At 35.5% G+C, this 22,522-nt stretch overlaps 1 protein-coding gene across 1 annotated transcript in view; it reads right to left on the bottom strand.

Annotated features, from left to right (window-relative positions):
* Positions 1–559: 559 nt before the first annotated feature.
* The window catches only part of DPY19L4 (dpy-19 like 4), a 58,918-nt gene continuing 36,955 nt past the window's right edge, over positions 560–22,522 (bottom strand). Inside the window, exons 9-19 of the mRNA XM_065895528.1 lie at positions 22,199–22,330; positions 21,999–22,097; positions 21,367–21,440; positions 18,066–18,224; positions 17,059–17,178; positions 11,881–12,001; positions 9,513–9,569; positions 8,722–8,804; positions 6,026–6,158; positions 2,539–2,697; positions 560–724 (exon numbers count right to left, since the gene is read on the bottom strand). Coding sequence (XP_065751600.1) covers positions 560–724; positions 2,539–2,697; positions 6,026–6,158; positions 8,722–8,804; positions 9,513–9,569; positions 11,881–12,001; positions 17,059–17,178; positions 18,066–18,224; positions 21,367–21,440; positions 21,999–22,097; positions 22,199–22,330 — 1,302 coding nt within the window. The remainder of the gene's footprint in view (positions 725–2,538; positions 2,698–6,025; positions 6,159–8,721; positions 8,805–9,512; positions 9,570–11,880; positions 12,002–17,058; positions 17,179–18,065; positions 18,225–21,366; positions 21,441–21,998; positions 22,098–22,198; positions 22,331–22,522) is intronic.

The following is a 22,522-nucleotide window of genomic DNA, read 5'->3' as shown; positions in this document are numbered from 1 at the left end:
CTTTCCTTTATATAATTTCCATTTTAATTTAAATGCCACAAATTTTCAGTGAACATTTAAATTAGTTTTTTATTGTAATATTTCAGTTCTATTATACATCATGAAATACCTTCAGAAACTTCCTTGAGGGAAAGAATAATTCTTTCCTTCTATGCTATAATTATATCACATTAATTATTTATTAAATGTTATATTTGAGATATATACTCTGACCTTGAACATATTCAAATTCAAGACTAATGTTATGATGGAATGAAGATTTATGAGGAAAATTTTACAATAGTTTAGAAGGTAAAATCTTTAAAGACCATGTAGCAGTAAGGAAGACACCTGGCTGGAATGATGCCGAGTGGCAGGTTTGACATTTTACCAAAGGACAGTAATGTTTGATCTTCTTTCCCCCACAGAATTCTAGATCCAGTTAACAGCAGGAGGGGAAAAGCAGCAGCAACATTTCAAATGTCCATACTCTGATTTCCAAAAGACACCACGTAGGTAGAAGAAAATTGCATTTTACTTCAGGTGGTATAAGTCTTTGAAATGAAGGCTCTGCTATTTTTCAAGACTGAAAGGATATCACAGTGTTGATTTTATACACAAAGTAGGATCTGTTCCAGTATACTCTAGTGAAATAATTCACATAAGGAGAATAGTTAATTTTGACCTCATGACAAAATCTTCCATGTTTTGAGTAGGTTATCTTGTCACCTTCTTCACAAACCACCTATCAAACGATATGAAACAAAATATTAAAAAGCTTATTAAGCTTACAGGAGAAATGCAATCAATGTACAAGTGATGATATTTATATGAAGAAATATATTATTGCTAAACATGGACTATCTCACATTGGTTAGCAAACATCTCATATTGTTCAGCAAATAAAAGCCTCTTCATAAGAGTTACCATGTCCACTAAATTCTTGAGCTTCCCATTGAGATTGAGAAATCAGTATAAAGTGTTTTCCAACTTTTAAAAGATTTAATCCTAAAATTTAGAAGGCTATGTCTCCATAGTCTACTATCAATCCTCTGAAGAACCTTATCATGGAGCCTTGCCAAGGCTGAGAAACGGACATATACTCTTAATGTATATTCATACTCTTCTCCTTGTGCAGGACTGACTCACATTAGTAAGCAAGTTTCTGTGACAGTACAATCCTTTACATTTTCACCTTAATGAGGTTCACTAAGAGAGCTTAGCCAGCTTGAAGAGTTCTCTATAATAAAATACTAAATATTATTCTAATGCCTAGGAAAGATGTCAGAGAGTCAACTTTAAGAATAAAAGGATGGATTCGCTTTAAGTCCATGCCTGGCATTACACGAAAGAAGAAGTAACCTGATCTTCAAAATGGAGCAAGAGGGTAGCCAAGAGCAGAGGATAAGGCTCTAGACAGCAGATAGCAATACAGGAGTAATTACTGAATACCTCATGTTTAATAAAATTCCATTTTGTCACCAATTAAGCCAAAGACCACAGTTATCAAGTGCCAACAGAGAAAATTCAAAATACATACAGCAGAAAACAGAATAAGTTTATATTATAACATTAAGGGGTCATGAAGAGAGGGAAAGGTGGAAATCATAAAAACTAATTTCTCGGGACTTCCCTGGAGGTCCAGTGGTTAAGACTGCGCTTCCACTGCGGGGGGCGTGGGTTCAATCCCTAGTTGGGGAACTAAGATCCCACATGCTGCAGAGCGTGGCCCCCCCAAAAATACCCAACAAATTAATTTCTCACCTCCAAACTGGTCTGGGATGATTACGACAAAGAGCTAATTAATTAGGAAGGGACAGAAAAAGTCTTGGCTGCAACCTGAATAGAATATGCACTCCAAACAAGAATGACCTACTGAACTATGCCTAAGATCCTTCACCCCCAACTTTCCCAGGAGTAAAGGCACCCTTTCCAGTGCCTAATTATCAGATATACAAACACTAATTACCAGATATGCAAACTCCCCTGTCAGTCTTAGTTGCCAGGTATACAGTATACACTGTAGGCTGAGAAGTAAGAAAGCTTGGTAAAATAGCTAAAATCAATGAAAACTTAAGATACAGTTAAATCCTAACAACTAAAGTAGCTCTGAATACACTAATTTTTGTGGCTAATAGGGACCCAATATACAGGACTGTGTCAATTTAGTAAGCAATTTTTCTAGATATGTATCAAATTACAAGAAATTTCTCAATATAAGAATATAACAAAACAAACGGCTGCTCTTTATAATATGTTAAAATAAAATCATCAATCAAAACAAACTATCTTTTGTTTATAAATGTTGAACATGCACAAGTACAGGCAACAAATAAGGAATCGAGATATTGGTAAACATTTTTTTGCAAAATTGCCCAACTTTTCTTTTGTACATTGAAAAAATAGTTCAAACTACTTTTAATAAGCTCCCCCCGACTGTTATATAACTTTTAACTATATTCTTAGTTAAGTTCCAAAAATAAAGTTTGAAAATACTTTTATAAGTTTAAATAAAGTCACTTTTCTCAAAAAAATTTAATTTTCCAAATGGTTACTTACGTGGCCATTTGCAATGTCTAATAAATCTTTAACCCTACAGCCCCTCACGGTTCCCACCTCATTGCAGATAGCATCTTCTACAATTAGGTAATTAGCCTTGTAGGATGTCAGTATTTTATAAATATCCTCAGCAGATCGCTTTGAATAGATTTGATAGATCTGAAAGAATATAATTAAAACAACAACTTTAAAAGACATTTAAAACTTCTGTTTATCAAAATTATACATTAAGCCTCTACTACGTTCTTAGTACTATCTGTGGAAAATAAAGATATTCACTAAGACTTGATTCCTTCCCTCAGGAAGCTTATATTCATCTGCTACTGGCCACTTGTGTATCTTCTTTTGAGAAGTGTCCATTCAAGTCCTTTGCCCATTTTTCCCCAGTTTTATTGAGATATAATTGACATATAACATTGTGTAAGTTTAAGGTGTACAACATGTTTATTTGATATGCTCATGTTGCAAAATGTTTAGCACCATAGCTTTAGCTAACACCTGCATCATGTTACATAATCGCCATTTCTTTTTTTGGGGAAAACATCTAAGATCTACTCTCAGCAACTTTCGAATATACAATACGGTGTTATTAACTATAATCACCATGCTGTACATTAGATCCCTAGAGTTTATTCATCTTATAACTAGAAGTTTGTACTCTTTGACCAACATCCCATTTCTCCAACCCTCCCAACCCCTGGCAACCACAACTCTTCTGTTTCTATGAGTTCAGCCTTTTTAGATTCCATATATGTGATATCACAGAATATTTGTCTTTTTCTATCTGACTTACTTCACTTAGCGTAACGCCCTCAAGGTTCATCCATGTTGTTGCAAATGGCCTTTGTCCATTTTTTTAATTGGGTTGTCTTTTTATTATTGAGTTGTAATCGTTCCATTACTTTTTTTTATTACCATGTATCATAGTATTTTATACTCACTTTATACATGAGATAAAGTCAGTGAGGTTAAAAATAATTTGACCCTTGTCACAAATACTGAAAGAACAGGGATGCATGCTTAAAACTCATGTCTTGATTACGTGGTGTTTTCCATTACAATTTTGCTGACCTTATTAGATAATAAGCTTTGGATCTTCTAATACGTTTTTCAGGTTTTCTGAGACGTTAACCTTGGATAATCACAAAAGTTAGGCCAAAAGTATCATATACTGTTTGTTGTGAAAATACTGAGATTTGCAACCTAGATTGGACAAGATTCCAGTCTACCTGCAGAATATTCAGCAGCTGCTTACTACATGTTACGGCTGCTGTCTATCGAGCAACTTTAGGTCCAATGTCCATTGAGGTGCTAGAGATACTCATTCTGTGGAACACAGAATGTTAATAAATCAAGAGGAAGTTTCTCACTCATTTCACTTTGTTAAATAAGTTCACGTGAATGGTTCTATCTTATCCAGCTTATACTTATTTATAGTTTTTTATATTTTTTTTTACTTATTTTAAAGTTTGGGGAAACTGTAACATACTACTGGGGCCTATAAAAAACACCTCTATGCAATGGCAATAACATTACTGTTAGACTAGAGTGTGGTTTCTCAACCTCAACGCTATTGATATTTTGGGCCAGATAATTCTTTGTCAGGACAGAATGGAAGGTTGTTCTGTACATTGGAGGATGTTTAAGAGTATCCCTGGTCTCTACCCACTAGGTGTCTGTAGAACCCCTCCCCTAGCTGTGACAACCAAAAATGTCTCCAGACATTGTCAAATGTCCCCTGGGAGTACCATCTTCCCAGGTTTGAGAATCACTGGCCTATAATCACTGATTATAAAGATTAGTCCCATGTTATGAATTATAGACAGTGTCTAATTCAAATGGTATGGTCTCACTTATGGAGTTCAATTTGAATTTTATTTTAACAATAAATTTTTTCAGTACTTGCTATGTACTAGACACTATATAGAAAGACCAAGATTTGAAAAAAAAAAAATGGTTCCTATTCTCACAGCCAAGTCACATTAAACTAAAAACTCTAAAATGTTTAAATTTAATTAGAACCTAATTAGAACTCTGACCTAATTATAAGTGATTCTGAAATTCTATATTAGGACAAAGACCAATCAAAGGACAACAAAGAAAACAAAGCCATGTCAGTGTCTGTTGGTTTAAATCCACAAAAGGTAAAGTTTAGGAATATGCAGTAGTATATCTTCTAAGCAACACTACCTTTCCAACTGCAGCAAATACTAATCAGAGGCAGCTGTTGTCTCTCAGGTAAATCATTTCAAGGTAGATCTCCCCGGTCTCTGACCTCTCCCCTGCTTCAACTGTTCCCTGACCTTAATTAACTCTAAAACAGATCTAAGGTTCCACTCCTGGGCTTATGAAAGGTCTCTGATGACTCCCAAATGCCTCTAGGGTAAGTCTAAATTCTTAAGCATGACCTTCCAGGTCCTCCAGAATTTGGCCTTATTTATTTTCCAGTTCCATGGCCATACAAATTTCAAGGCTCATGTGACTTTTTAACCTGGAATCACTGTATTCTTTTTCCAAACAAGTTTCTAGTCATCCTTCAAAGCCCAGATCAAGCAAATGCCCTTTATGAAGACTTGGAGTTTTGTAGGCAAAACTGACTGTTCCTGCTTTTGAACTCCTCTCTACTTTCTGTGGTTATATGTGAATGTGTGTGCGCACATACAATTATAATTTAATAGTACATATTAATACTAGCTAACACCTAAATTTTACTGTTTCAGGCATAGTGCATTATCTTATTTAATTCTCACAACTAGGAGGTAAGAATTATTATTACTTCCAGATTCAGAAACTTGCTCAAGGTCACAAAGCTTAGAGTCTAACCTTTGTATTAGAGTCTAACTTCTATATTGCTATACTTCCTCTTTAGCTTAGAGTATACTTAAAAACTATATGAAATTCTCTCCAACTGAAAAACAGAATATTTAGAACTCAGGTTCAGTTGGTCATTACCTTCAGATATGAAGTTACTATTTAAATCCATACCAAACATGCAAAATAATATATTCTCTGAAGAAGAAGCAATTAGATACCATACTAATGTTATACTAAGTTATTAATAATAGCCCATAATGAAAAATCAATCAGTGTTTTATAAGCAATAATAGAATTTTGGCTTGGAAATACAAAGTGTATAAAGACATTAACTGAAAGCCTTCCTTCAGTAATTTGATTGAGAACAATGATATTCTCAAAAGAATGCTTCCCTTTATAAAATATTACACATCAGTCCCTTGAAACCTTATGGGAAATGAAATGTTTCTCCTAGAAACATATCCATACTTTCCATAAAACAAAGAACTTCATATTCTAATGTTGGCCTCTCTTTATTAAATGTATTATACAGCTTTTTTTTTAAACTGAAGCTAATTAACTCTTCTAAAATTGTCTGGATTTTCCTAGCTAACCAGGAACATATGCATCATTACAGAACTATACTAAGGAGTTAAATAAAAATGATCCAAATGTAGAATCTAAAATGCCTTACATCTTCATTTCTCTTGAGAAGATCATCATCATTGTAAAGAGGCAAGCTTGTCACCATCCATCCAGTGCATAATTTAATCACACCCATTAACTGTGGACTTCCTGCAAAAACAGCTGCGACTGGAGCTTGCCTTCTGCAAAGAACCATAAAGATTCACACACTGAAAAGGTAAGTATACTATTTAGATCACTGATTTATATCAATTCTGAAATACCAAGCAACTTAAAATGTATTGCACACTTAAGTTTCAGTGTCAGTTTTCATTTCATTTCATTTTGGGGTTTATTAAAAAAAAAACTGAGCACCTATTATGTGCCAGAAACTGTTCAGACTGCTAAAGATAAATAAATATTTTAAAAAGAGAGGTGGGAGGACAAGGTCCCTGCTTTCAAGAGGGAGCAGGGGGAGAGGATAAGCATATAGGTCAGGTGGTAATAATGCTATTAAAAAATAATGCAGGGTAACGGGAGTGACAATTCAATGCTGATACTGTGAATTCTCAAATTCGTCTTTGGCAAATATTAACCACCAGAGCCCAACTCCTTCCAGATCCATCTATCCTCCTGCTCCTTCCCTACCTTTACCCATATGTCTATCTCCAGATAACACAGGAAGGACTTCTCTACTCTAAATCATAATCCAAAGTCCCAGATAGATGCCACTCACAAGACAGGTCCCAAAGGGCTGCTCTTATGTCCTGACTTATTTATTACCTCCCCGTATTCAACATTCAGCATCTACCTACTATGTGCTAGTGATATTGTCAAGCTCTGAAGATAGAGAGACAGCACACAGCCACTGTCCTCAAGGAGCCCTCAGTAATGGGGAAACTAAAATGAAACAGAAGAATCACAACACAGTGACATAAATGTCCAATCATTTGATGTAAAAGGTCCAATGTTCAGGCCTTTGCTGTTTTTGAAAATATTGAGGTAAATCACACACACAGATGTGACTTTCTCTTTTGTTAATGACAACACAAGGCTATATAGTCAGTGTTCCACAAAGGTGAATACAATTCACAAAAAAGTATCAATAGGCAGTAGTTAAGGATGATCTAAAAAAATAATAATTTTTATACATACAAGAGGTGTCATTATAATAACGAGACGTTATAATAAGACCTATTATTCTCATTTCCATATACCTATTCTATAAACCTATTCCTCATTTCTAGAAACATTTTTTGCCTTTTTCCCCCTATTATCCTGGCCTTTTCTGAGAGTGTTTCATTCCTTTTTCAAGTTTTAGTTTCTTCTTCTATGTGTTTAAAAATTTTCATACTATTTCATAGTCTCTATCCATAGGGTAGACTGGTTGGAAAAATGGTTACAATGATTCTTTTCTATAGGTATGCTCTTGGAGGAAATGCTGGTCTTCGTTCTGTGACTTCTTTTGGCCAACAGGACAACAGCAAACATAATTTGAGCAGAGACTTAAAACATGCTTGACCTTGCGACTTGTCCTCTCTTGCTGCTCTTGGGAACTCTACAACCAGCACCTTATGAAGGAGCCCAGTCTCACCTGGGCTGGATAATGAGAAGCATGTGGCTAAGTCAACTCCATGACCTCAGCTGACACCTACGCAGTCTAGACACGTGAGAAAGGCCATGCCAGACTATCCAGTCCCCGATGAGCTGGCCCAGACCAGAAGAATCCTACCAATTGCTTCTACTCAGCTGACCACTGAAATGGTGCAAAATAACAAATGTTTATTGTTTGTCCGCCACTAAGTTGTGTGGTAGTCTACTGTGCAGCAAAAGCTGACGCAAGCAAATTTTATTATCAGAAATTGCTAGAAGTCTACTTCTATTGCTTATCACAACCAACAACTGATTGTTGCTGTGCTGAACTGTTTCTTCATGTGTTTTGTAACTTTAGAGCTTATCTTCATGAAGCTTTATTTGTGAAATCCTGGGTAGCCTGGGTTGAGGATTATATCAGGCACTCCAGACCATTCCAGAACCACTTTTTATGCTAATCTCTTGATATAGGGTTTCCTGGATTAGACAAGTATAATTTCAAACTACAAACATGTGAATTCAGATGCATTGCTACAAATTCAGGGGAGACACTTTATTTCTGACCAAGAGCTGAAACCGAGGAAGATGTGCTTTCTTATCATCTTTCTCTACCCCTTGATGGCTATTTTGTGATAGTCCATCCTTTCACTGATAGTGTAGCCCTTTGAGGGTCCCTTAGTTATATATGTATGTTAGGGGAGGGAACGAGGTGTTTCAATTAAAATTCCCAGCTTCTGTAGGCCCAAGAGCACATCTCCTGTCGTATTAAAATCTGCACGAGTGTTAAAATTTTAAATCTTGTTAACCTTGGTTATCAAGACTAGAAATCCACCGCTCATTCACCTCCAACTCCGGTTAAAAGCAGCATCTCTTGACTTTCTAAATAAAAGAACATTGGTTCCTTTTTATTCCACATTTCTAGATGTTTAACAGCTAGAGTTTCATATCTAAAACTTATCAATACTGTATTTTGATGGAAATGAGTTCAATTAGAAAATTAGAATTATATGTCTAAATGAAAACTAAATATCCCTAAAAATACAGGGTAAAATCCCTGAGATTTATGAGAAGAACTTGGAAAAGGATTAATTTATTATTTCCCCTGAATCCATTAAATAGCATTCAATGATTAATTAATAGCTTAACAACAGTCTTGGGCAGTTCAGTTCTTACTTTATCCAGGTCATAAGTTCCACCGTATCTGGGTCATAAAATTCTTGTAGTTCCATTAATTCTGTCATTAATCTTGGAAAAAACTAAAATACAAAACAAAATCCCCAAAACCTGTGTGTAAGTAATTAGAAAGTTTAAAACTGTTTCAGAGTACTTCCAAAGACTAAGAGGCCAGCTTATGACAAACAATATTACAACACTGTTCTCACAGAAAAAATGGCATGAATTGCTTTACTCTCTTTCAGTGTCTTGCTAGTTCTTCTCAGCCCAAATAATCTACTGTATGGTTAATTCACTGCCTACGCTCAATACATAATTTTATCAGCCAAACAATTAATCATCAGTTGTATCTTTCATGCACATGCACACTGAATAAATAAGTAAACAAATTTCAGATCAAGTCAAATAATTCACAGGTTTACTGGTAATTAATTTTATGTTACATTACGATAAGCCAAAGAGTTTACATTATTTTATAAATATTTAAATTTGGAGATTGCCAAAATACTTTTTACTATTTACTAATAAATACCATTTATTCAGCCATTTCCTTTGTCAATTATAAACTGAATTAATACCAGTATTAGACTACAGAAAATTGCATCAGAGTAAAAATGTTTTACCTCTTCTATCATGCTCCTATTGGTAGAAAATTACGTATTATTAAGTATATCACGCTTTATTTTGTTAGAATACTGTTCCAATATAAGTATCCTACACACACATATAAATTTATCACTACCTTATAGATAACATATGTTTTCATCTTATGAAAAATCTAATTTTCTTACCTCTTTCCATAAGCTGAGACCTATTATGGTAGGGACAGCCATGCTCAGAATGAGAGCCTAAAATGTTAAAGCAAAAAGGGTTATGGATAAATATATTTCAGAATGTACTACAGAGGTACTAGACACTGACTCTGTGACCAATCAAATATTCTTACAGTTATAACAATTTCAGTCAGAGAAATTGGAGTCAGCATGGAACCTAGTTCACAGAGTGAGATGGGTGAAGAATAATAAATTTTATATCAAGCTGGAGACAAAGTGAGAAATACATATTTGCAATATAAATTTAAGGCAGAACGTAAGAAGGGTAATGTACATCGCAATATTTCAAATAGTAAGTCAATATTTGACAATTTTTCTAGGAATTTAACTTATGAAGAGCTTACAAAAAACATTGAACTGCTATGAAAATAGCTAACAACAACAAAAAGACAATGAATTAACACAGGAAAAATAGCCAATATACATCAATATACTACTATGCTAAGATAAGAATGCATAAATTCCTCTGGAAAAAGACTGGCAAAATACAACATGACTATAATTAGAGATAACTTATCATCTCCCTACCAAAACCTGTTCTCTTCCTATTGTCCCATGTCTGTTGGTGACCCCACAATCCAGTCACACAAACCCAAAACCTAAGAAACATCTATGATTTCTCTCTATTCTTCCTTCTCCCATACTTACTGAGGCACCAAATCTTATTACTCTTCTAACTATTTTTTCCACTTCAGTGTAGTACAGTATTAATTAAATGGGCTTTGGAGCTAGAAGAACCCGGGAGTGAATCACGGTTCTTACACTTACAAGTTATGTGATCTTGGGTGAGTTATTTAACCACTTTATGCCTTAGTTTCTTTCTCTATAAAATACAGATAATAAAACTTAACTAACAGGATATTTGTAAGCTTTGAATAGCATGTGAAATGCTTCAAACAGTACCTGACACATAGTGAGCTCTCAAAACAACTGAAGTTTTTATCGTTTCCATTCTCCATGGCCTGTACCTGGGTGACAGCCCCCTTCCTGATTCCAGTCTCTCACCCTTAAGCCCATCCTTCACAGAACTATAAGGGTGAGCTGAGAGAAAATGTAAGGCTGACTCTCTCCTGCCCTTGCATAAACATGTCAGTGTCTTCCTACTGCCTGTGGGATAGCACCAAGCACGACAGGACACTCAAAGACCTGGATGACCTTACCCTCCTAGACTTCTCCAGTCTCATTTCTTGACCACTATTACCTCACATTTTATGTGCCAACAAAACTAAATATATCGTGCTTTTTCTTTACCTCTGTTTTTATTCCCTTTGAATACACCAAAGGGAATCCCTAAAAAAACTGAATTAATTAGCCCTTCTCTGTTCCAACAGCACCCTATCAACACTTCTTATCTGTTTTTATGACTGGGAGACTATAATCCACCTGATGAAATTAATCTCTTTGTTTTCTTTTTTTTGGCCACACCGAAGGGCATGCAGGATCTTAGTTCCCCAACCAGGGATCGAACCTGTGCCCCCTGCAGTGGAAGTGTGGAGTCCCAACCACTGGACTGCCAAGGAATTCCCCTAATTATGTTTTATTTATCTTTTTACTGCAAGCACATTACACATAGCAGGCACAGTGTAAATGTTGCATTCTCACTGAAAACATTCCATAGTTCTAAATCAAACTGAGAAAAATATTATCAAAATTAATTTTTGAAAGCCTCTCACATTGATTCACGTATATTTTTAACTTCTATTTTTTAAGTAGTCTGCATTGAAAACACCCTACTTTTATAATCAGAAATTATTAAAAAATGTTTGCCATAGAATCTTTTTCTTTTTTTCTACCTATAAATCATAATGTGATTTACTCATGCTATTATTTTTTATAAATTTATTTATTTTATTTATTTATTTTTGGCTGTGTTGGGTCTTCATCGGTGCACGCAGGCTTTCTCTTTCTCTCACGCGGGCGAGTGGGGGCTACTCTTCGTTGCGGTGTGCGGGCTTCTCATTGCAGTGGCTTCTCCAGTTACGGAGCACGGGCTCTAGGTGCTCAGGCTTCAGTAGTTGCAGCAGGCGGGCTCAGTAGTTGTGGCTTGTGTGCTTCAGTAGTTGTGGCATGCGGGCTCAGTAGTTGTGGCTCATGGGCTCTAGAGTACAGGCTTAATAGTTGTGGTGCACGGGCTTAGTTGCTCCACAACATGTGGAATCTTCCTGGACCAGGGCTCAAACCCGTGCCCCCTGCATTCGCAGGAGGATTCTTAACCACTGCACCACCAGGGAAGCCCTACTCATGCTATTTTAATTATATTCATGTGGTTCCCATTTATATAATTGAAAGAGAAACAAGAACTTAACACAAAATAACAATGACTCACCAACAATACTGGGTGTACAGTTCGTAATCGAAGCCACTTGAAAAGTGTCATCCAAAGTTCAGGAGAACATACACCAAATGCTGCTAACATGCACACATAAGGAGTCCAGAGGTATTTCAAGCTGGAAAAGACAGAGTCATACATGAGCTATCCTATAAACATCATTATTATGTGATTTCTCTTTTCTGAGTTCTTTCCTAATACTCATGAAAATACAACAATGTTGAAGGACAATGAAAAAGCTTAGCCTCTAATTTTCAGCAACATATTGTTACTCACTTCTTAAAAAATCAAGAGACATGTGGGTTACTAAAATGAGGATGAAATAAGACATTAATATAGATGAGGTGTAGTAAAATTGTACTCTTGGAGAGAACATAAACTGTTATACTTTTTCAGAAGGCAATTTGGCAGAACCTATAAAAATTCTAAATACAAGACAATCCCATTTCTAGTAAACTAGCCTACAGATATATTAGCATAAATGTATAAAGATATACATGTGGGGTTTTAACTGCAGTATGTTGTTTTAATTGCAAAAAAAAAAAAAGAAACCTAACTATCCTTCAACAGGTACTGATTAAATAATAAATCCTTATGAAAAAAAAGCAAACTGCAACATTTTATGTATACTGTTACCCTGTTACCCTGTTTTCTGGTGATTTTTTTTCTAATGTACATATATGCAGTATAGTCAAAAAATAACATCTGAAAAGATACTGCTGACAGTTGTGACCTCTGAGGACTGGGAAAGAAGGATTTTCATTTTTTACTTCATACATATCTATATTATTTGGGTCTGTTACACAATCTGCATTATTACTTTTGAGATTAATTTTTTAAAAACAGGATTGAAAAATTAGGGCCCTTAACTTAAAAAGATTAAAAATCCAGGTGTACAGAAAAATGAACTTGTGCAAATAAAAGGCAGTACCTTACTTTAAGTTGTAACTTGTACAGGAAACAAAAGAAACCCATCACCCTAGGTGATGGTAAATGCTGAAGACAGAAGAGGAAGAGTTTAGAAAACTTTGTGGATGTCATTGCTTCACACAGATGATCAAGGAAAAATAACATCTCAGAAGATAACTTTTGTAGTTAAGACTAAGGAAACAATAAGATCCTTCTAAGATATATTCTTTGATGACAAACTCAAAAGAGACTAGAAGAATATAAGGTTACGAAGTAACATTCATCTAATAAAAGTTTATTGATCATACACTTCAGGGTGACCAAAGTACTAGAGAGAAGACAAGAAAAACAAGACATGGCTACAGCCCTCAAGGAGGGCTTTATTAAGATGGAATAAAACTGAACACACGGGAAACAATTAGAAAATAAGTATAAAAAATTTATATAAGGTCTAGGGTGATATGAAAGCAAAAGGACCAATTTGAGAATGTACTTAAGGTTTAAAACAATGCATACTGAATCAGGCTTTGAGAGAAGTAGCTGGATGTATATAGAATACATGTTGCTAAGACAGAGGAATTGCATTCGTTTCCTCTGGTTAACCAGTAACTCCTCCAACCATTAACTTCCCCATTTCAGAAAATACCAAACCTATTTTTCCAGTCAGCCAGAATCAATGCTAGAGTCTGGTGTATAACTCCAGGAGAGACTACTCACATTGAATTACATGTATATGACATCACTTGGAACACAAACTCTCTGCTCTAGACATTGGACCATTGTGCCAATCCACTGATTTCTTCATATACAACCTCTCCTTACCATTTTATTTCAATAGCCAGCTAATTAACATCTCAACTTTTAAATTCTCTTCCAATTCAACCAAATGCCAGATGAATCCTTTTCAAACATAACTATGAGAAGACACGTTCTGTTCAAAAATCTTTAGTTTCCCAATACCTACAGAAATAAATGAAAACTCACCCAAATGGTTTTCAGGGCCCTCTAAAATATGGTCCCGACATACCTTTTCAGTTTTTTCTACTACTTCCCTAAATGATTAGAGTTCCAGCCAGAGTTTGCAGAACAATCTCAGTGTTTCCATCCCATAATGCACACACGTTTCTCCCTCCTGGTAAAACTGCACCCCTCTCTAGTTGCTGCCTTAGCCTCTGATTCCCTTTATAGCCAGACTTCTTGAAGTCTACACTCATCTCTCTTTCCTTACCTTCTTTTCTCTCTGATCATATCCTTTAAAAACTCTTCCTTTGGCTTCTGAATTGCAGCTCTTCCTAGGATCCCTCCACCACAGTCCCTGCAACTCCTTATTTAGTTTCCAATTCCCAAATATCTTAGTTTTGGCCCCTTTACTCCATCTCCATTGCTACTCACTTCTAGATTCTACTATGATACCTTGTTAACTGGTTTATCTTCCTCTAATCTTGTTTTCCTCAAATCTTTCTCAATCATTGCTGCCAGAGAGATTTTCCCTAAAAGAGTAAAGTTGATCATGTCAAATTTCTGCTTAAAACACTTGATCTGTTCCCTGCTTATTTTTCCGGACATATCTCGCTATTTCCCTCACATTCATCCCATAGTATTGGTTCCCAAAGAATACTTCTTTTTCCCAGATTATTATACACACACGCACACGCACACACACACACCTATACACACACACGCACGTGAGAAAACTGACAGCCTGGCCAATCTCTATCTCTCAAGACTGTGGCCCTGTTTAGAAAATCTCCCTTAAGCTGATTTCCCCTACCTACCTTCCACAAGTGAGTTAGTAGCTCTCCTCTGGATGACCAGAGCACCCTCTGTATACCTTTCTCATAGTATTTTACTTTGTTCTAGCTCTTGGTTTACTTATCTAGAATAGGAACTCTTTGAAAAGATTCAAAAAGACTAGATTTCATATCTCTCTAATCCCTACTGCCCTACCTGGTAGAGTGCCTGGCACCTCCTAGGGGACCATGCAAGTTATCTGCATGAATAGATGATCATGTCTTAGAGATCTAGTGAGTAAATTAGAGAATTAAGGACCAATGATAGAATAATGCAGATTACATGTTCAAAAAAGGGATCTTGAACTTAAAATGACCGATCCAACAATGAAGAATGGTGGGAATAACAAAAAGTTCTTTTTCAGAGAGAAATAAAACTGAGGAAGGAGGGGAAGGAGGGGAAAAGGTAAACCATGCTCCAAATTCTAGTACTACTAGGCAACAAGATGAGAATCAAACCCTGAATCACTTAAAATATTCATGGATTAATACACTTCTTCATCCTATTTAGGTACTATGGATTGCTAACTGTTAGAGTGAACTTTATTCTCACTTCAAGTTTCCACAGATATACCCCCTAGTCATGGGTTTGGCAGTCTGTGGACCCCTTGTAAGAAAACATTTCTAAATGCATAAAATACATAGGCTTACAAAGGAAACCAATTATACTGAAATACTGATATTAAATAATAAAATTTGTATTTGTAATACAGCAATATTTGTACTTGTTTATTAATACATTAAATGCAGGTCTAATAATTACTATAATTTGGAAGTAGTGATGTATATAAACAATATTCAAGATACCTGTAAAAAACCAGTACAATGAGAAAATAACTATGCTTTCTGTTGGTGAAAGCACCACGGGTACTGCTAAAATGACTGTGATTCTGGATCTGTATTCATAATTAGAGGAAACTTAAATCTTATACTGTATCAATATTCTTCACCTCTCCCTGCTTTTATTCCCCTCCCTATACTTCAGAACCCTAACTGCTCCTCCTCGTGGCAGCAAGTTATCTGATTTGTGAGTGTGAGATGACAATACTCAACAAACACTTATGGGCTTTTACAGTTTGGATCTTCCTTTTGCAGCACGGGTGTGTATCGGTGCAGCAGGCTTACCAAGGCTCTGGCCATTCAAGAGGGAAGGCCTGAAATTTAAGGACTAAACTCAGTTTGGGGTGGAAGATATTCAAAGGCCTTTTGGTCACACATGAAAAAGAGTTCTCCAATGCAACTTTTATCAGAATCAGAATCATTCAGATGACCAAAATATATTCCTCATATATATTTGGTTTTTGACCACGGGTTTCTGGCTCACAACTCCCCAAACCCTTGGAATTTCCTAAGCGCTGAGAGCTTAAATGTATCTTTTATTATGTTAATGAGGCGACTTTTGGAAAGCAGCTAAGGATGGGGACTGGTTGCCAGTGGAGCCAACCAGGTGATGAGAGGGTTGGAAGTTTCAGTCCTACCCCCCCAGACCTCTGGGGAGGGGAGAGGCTGAGATCAATCACCAATGGCCAATGATTTAATCAATCGTGCCTATGTAATAAAGCCTCCATAAAAACCCAAAAGTACAGGGTTCAGGAGCTTCCCGGTTGGTGAACATGTAGGGATTTCTCTCTCCTGGAGAGAGCATGGGAGCTCCAGCCCTTTCCCCATACCTCGCCCTATGAACCTCTTCCATGTGGCTGTTCCTGATTTATATCCTTTGAAAATAAACCAGTAAGTAAAATGTTTCTCTGAGTTCTGTGAGCTGCTCTACCAAATTAATCAAACCTGAGGAGGGGGTCTTGGGAACCTCTGATCTACAGCCAGTTCACCAGAAACACAGGTGACAACCTGTACTTGTAACTGGTGTCTGAAGAGGTAGCAGGGGAGTCTTGTTGGACTGAACCCAAGCCTGTAGATTCTGATGGTACTTCTGGCAGATAGTCAAAATTGAGTTGAATTGTAGGATACCCAGCTGGTGTCCAGAGAATTGTTTGTTGGTATGAAGAAATCTCCTCCCCACTTTGAAATTGGGTGCTCAGAACCATTTCATACTCCTATGTCTTATTTCTCATCTGAGTCAAACTTCAAAGAAAAGGGTATATTGAACCCTCACCCTCATAACACCATTTACCTCTCCTTCGCTTATCAAAGTTATAATTTTATTTTTGTGTGGTTAGCATCTGTCACCTTCAATAGACCATGAGTCACATAAGGTTAGAGAATCTTGTCCACCACTGTACCCCCAGCACCTAGCACAATGCCTGGCCCTTGGAAAACATTCAATAGTTTTTGAACAAATAAATTACTAAGTAAATATCGGTTCACTGTACTATAAACACCTCTCTAAACTCCAGTTAGATTAAGGTTTTTTTGAGTTTTTATAGTGTTTTTATAAATGTGTTCTTGAAAGTATCCATTAACTACCATTAGAAAGGACAATTCTTTGTAAAAACAAATGGCTCAAATATACACTTACCCTTCTATAATCATTGCAAGAGAGCCCAATAAAATAGTGTGAATCACGTGATAAATTATTTCTGGCCTTTCTCCAATTTGTCCATCTTCAAGCGTAATAGTTTCTTTCAGGGACTTACCACTACTGAAAGAAATGTGTTTTTTTACTACTTTGAAAATATTTATTTGAAAAATCAAAGATCTTTAATATCTTCATAAAAAAAATATAGGTAGTTCTTAAAATTTGAAAGTATATTCTGCTGGTCAAATACCTAACTTAGGTATCTCCAAGTCTTTGAAAATGGCTATTGAAGCTTGAAGACAACTGCCTCAATAAAGACTAAACATCAAAGTTCAGGAAATATAATAAAAAAGATACAGAGGTTCCTTTTCCAAGATGAATTATCACTAAACTAATGATTGTTAAATCAATATAGTTAAATAATAATTTGAATTACTAAGTTCTCAAAATTAATTACTACACACAGCCTCCTTTCAAGTTTGATAAAAATATTTTTAAATAGTCAAACTTTGTAATTTAAAATCACTTATACTACTAGTTTCAAGTAATTAGAAAAAATTATACTTACAGTAAATAAAAAATCTGAGTAAATTAGTCTGTAAAAGTTTAACTGATTATTTAAATATTATTCCTGCATTAAAAATGGACATTACAGGGACTTCCCTGGTGGTCCAGTGGGTAAGACTCCACACTCCCAATGCTGGAGGGCTGGGTTCGATCCCTGCTCGGGGAACTAGATCCCGCATGCATGCCGCAACTAAAGATTCCATGTGCCGCAACTAAAACCCGGCACTGCCTAAATAAATAAACATGAATATTACATATTTAGATGTATAAGCTTAAATTTGAATTTCATCTACTTAACTTATAATGATATTTTACACACTGATAGAGAATTCAATTAGAAACTCTAAAACACACAAATATTGGAAGGATATTAAAAATAAGTTTTATATATTTCCATAATTTATTAGTTAGTAATATGATTAGTTCTCCTAGGTACTTACTTAATTCTCCTAAAAATAACCTGAATCATAGAAAGAAAACAAGTAATTAACACTAAAATATAGAAAGGTAATAAAGAAGATTGTGTCAATCGCAAAAAAAATTCTTGAGATGGTGCCTGAAGGGATTCTTGACATAGGAGCCAATTCATTGTAAAATTCCTACAGAAAACAAAAGCATGATATTAAAATCACAGATGTTTTAAAGTACTGAACTTAAAATTATTTTTTCCATCTCAGTAAAAACTAAGACAAAACTAAACGCACTTCCTAAATCCGTTAACTTACAATAGAAAGGTCATACCCTTTATAAATGAAAATAATAGCATTAGTAACCCTCCTCAACAAACTGCCCTAATAAATTTAAAACTACTACATTTTTATGATCCAGCAATGTGACCATCTCTAGAACCCAATAGAGTTTTAGGGGAGTTTTACTTTCTATTTTTACCTGGAAGATACCAAAAAAATTCAACTGTCTAACCTCTAACAGCACTGTCCAGTATGATAGTCACTAGCTACACGTAGCTAATAGCACATGAAATGTGGCCAGTGCAAATGGAGATAGTCTTTAAGTACAAAATACACCCTGGACTTCAAAGATAAAAAAATCAAGAAAAAAGGAATTTAAAAAATACAAAATATATCTCAATAATTTTATAATGTTTACACATTAAAATAACATTTTTAATATACCGGATTAAATAAAGTACGTTATTGAAATTAAATTCACTTGTTTCTTTTTTTTAATGCAACTACTAGAAAATTATGTATGCAACTAATGTCATATTGTTATTGGACAGCCCTGTTTTATATTGATAAATGTAACTTGACTAGGACCCATTTTAAAAAGAGGTATCTAATTATTAAGACAGAAATCATAAAATTTGAAATGTAAGTTTTTTGAGCTATAACAGTCAGGATAAACTTTTTTTTTTTAACCCACACTAAATATAATCAACAAGCCTCCTAGTTATACGTAGATTTATCTGCATTCTCACTCCCAATCCATCTTCAACCTCCATTTAATCCTCAAATTCCTAGCCCTGGGGGAGGAGGTAAGCGATGGAATGATGTTCAGGAGTGCCCACGGATGGATTGAGAATGCTTCACAAATCACTGGGTTTAAACTAAAAGGTTAAAGTTTCACAATGTGCCAAACAGCTATACAACTGTATCAAAGAGGCTGCCATCAAAATATTTTGTACCTAGGACGAAAGCACTTTTTAAAAATCTGCCTACTAAAGTAACTAATTCTATAAGGTCTAATTCAAATTCCAATTTAATGATATTCTTTCCATAACCCCAGTCTCAATCCTTCCTTCCCCATATCCCCATGGCACTTTAATTATCCCTTTATTATAGTGTTTGATGCAATCTGCTATGCGTTAGATTGTAGTCATTTTTGTATACCCCAGAGTACCTGGCCCAGTATCTTGCACATTAAATAAATATTTATTAACACTTCTTTACTGATTCTTTTCTTTATTTATTTATGGCTGCGTTGGGTCTTCGTTGCTGTGCGCAGGTTCTCATTGCGGTGGCTTCTGTTGTTGTGGAGCACAGGCTCCAGGCGCGCGGGCTTCAGTAGCTGCGGCTCGCAGGCTCTAGGGCACAGGCTCAGTAGTTGTGGCGCACGGGCTTAGCTGCTCTGCGGCATGTGGGGTCTTCCCGGGCCAGGGCTCAAACCAGTGTCTCCTGCATTGGCAGGCGGATTCTTAACCACTGCGCCACCAGGGAAGACCCTTTTTTAACATCTTTTTATTTTATTTATTTTTGTGTGTGTGTGGTACACGGGCCTCTCACTGTTGTGGGCTCTCCCGTTGTGGAGCACAGGCTCCGGACGCGCAGGCCCAGCGGCCATGGCTCACGGGCCCAGCCGCTCCGCGGCATGTGGGATCTTCCTGGACTGGGGCACAAACCCGTGTCCCCTGCATCAGCAGGCGGACTCTCAACCACTGCGCCACCAGGGAAGCCCTCTTTACTGATTCTTAAAATTCCGTCTCAACAGAAATGTCTCCTGAAATTCTGGTGAATTACAAATCCTGATATCCAATTGGCACATTTGCACACAAGGCACTTATTATTTACACACCCATGCCATTAATTGTATAAAAACTATCTAATGAGCCAGAAATATTCTTAAGGACAAGATTAATAAGTCTTAATCTTAAAATACCCAGTATATTACCTTGTGAAGCCTAGTACCTGACATGAGGAACAAAGGCGCACTATAGAACATCAACTAAGAAACACTGGACAAAAGCAGACCTTAACGCTAGGCTCATTCTAGAGTCTTCCAAGGTTAAAGAGAAAGTCAGTGAAAAGGCCAGTCAATTATGGAGGTCTGCAACCAACTTTTACTAGTTGCCTGCTGAGTGTGAGGCCTACAAATACACCTGAAAAAGACATGGTCCCTACCTTTATGAAGCACATGGCCTCTTAAAGGATCCTTTTATCTTACTAGATAGCCATATACGATTTACACTTCAGAAGACTTCTCCAGTGTTTAAGCAATGTCAAACACCTGGTTAACTGATATATCACAACATAAAATTTCATTCACAGTATCTAAAATCCCATGTAATCCCAGCAAACGATTATAAGATTCTACGGTCTACTATATGAACTAGAGATATGTATAGGTAAATATATATTTTCTGTTATGCAAATGGACTCTATCAGTACATAAAATCATTTATTTCATTTTAGATTTAAAAAATGCATTTAAACAACAAACAAAAGGTACAACACTATTTTTGAATTTAAAATGTCAGCTTCTGGTCCAATCCACTATTATGACCAAAGATAAGATTCTTTGCTATGAAATAAATATCTTACTGACCACCCCATTTTTAATGCCTATGCCCTTTTTTTTTAAAGTATAGATTTGGAGTATATCATGAACTTTTTGTTTTTAATTGAACTATAGTTGATTTACACCCATACTCTTTGTAATATAACATTTTGCAGTTAGTGGTTAAAATTTCCTTGGTTCTTTATTCATTTTAAATCTTTAATTTATTCTGACCTTAGATTGTATCATCACTCCTCATCAAGGAAAGTAGCCTCAACATACTGTGATGCTACTGAGGTTTAAGTATATCTAATTTTAAAAGACCTAAATGAGATTTTGTTTTAAATGAGACAAGTATTAATGTCTTATTTCTTCTGGATATTGTAATGTCCCAAATTATTTTCTAAGTGGTATGTAATTAGGTGTGTACTCCCTCCTTTGATTATTTTTGCTCTTTATCTTCTAAGTGGTATAGAGTTAGGTAAACTTACATAATCTAAAACTTACTTAGTCATATTTAGTCCAAATTTTACTTCAAGGAATTTCAGCATATGTCCATTTTCTTTGTGTGGGACAAACATCTGAAGGAGAAAAACACTAGTTACAACAAAGAACTATTAGCTAGGTTTATAGCAATATGCTTTAGTCCAATACTAGAACTAGAAAATACAGCAAGACTACAAAACAAAAAATATGAATTAAAAATACATGATGTAACTATGAAGCAAGGAGATTTACTGGCATAGTCAATCACATTACCTTATAGTTAAGCATAAAACTATAATGGGGTAGTAAGAAGATTTTAACCTTATCCCACCTGGCTTAAATAACTTACCCACTCTTTTGAATGTCTTTGACTCATCTGAATTTATTCCATATATTACTTAGTGTTAATTGGGTAATGATGACATTTTAAATTAAATGAAAAATAAAGTGTAATTTTAAAAAAGTATTTCTATAGGAAAGACTCAGAATCCTATTTTCTCACCTAATATACTAGGTATGATTATTGTTCAACTAAACATGTTACTGTACAAACTCTTACTTTGCTATCCCATTATTCTCATTAAAATTTAGCCCAGTATAGTTCATTATTCAATTTGCTCTACCACATGAATCTCAAACACAGAGTTACTTACTTTCATTATAATATTCAATGTCACTGTCAGAGTACACACCAAGTAAAAATTAATCACTTTCATTATTTTAGCCACGAAAGTTCCTTTCTTCACATTCAGCTATGCAGGGAGGAAAATTATATGAACAAAGAAGTGAGGTTTAAAAAAATTAACAATTTAAAAATTCCCCCCAAGAATGATAAAAAGGCAATTCTAGTTACCTGAAGGCACTTAGCAAGCATTAAGGCTATTACAAAACTTAATAAAGGAGATACCAATAAAGCTGAATTCTCGAACTGCAGTAAATATCCCAGAAAGAGAGAAAATATATAGATTTTATAAACTTCATGAACCTGTTGGGACAAAAATAAAATGAATGAGAATTAAATGAATTTTATTGTACATCTTTTCACTACATAAGATTTGACTACAATTATAAAGTAAATGCTCTACTGTAATTTTGGACAGTATTATATTTACAACCATTCAATTCGTAGTTTTAATGCCATGGGACGTAACTAATATATCACTTCCTTTTTAGAAAG

Source organism: Phocoena phocoena, chromosome 17 (genome assembly GCF_963924675.1).
Source record: "Phocoena phocoena chromosome 17, mPhoPho1.1, whole genome shotgun sequence".
Lineage (NCBI taxonomy): Eukaryota > Metazoa > Chordata > Mammalia > Artiodactyla > Phocoenidae > Phocoena > Phocoena phocoena.
Note: the sequence above shows the minus strand (reverse complement) of the source record. Positions and strands in the feature narration are given on the sequence as shown.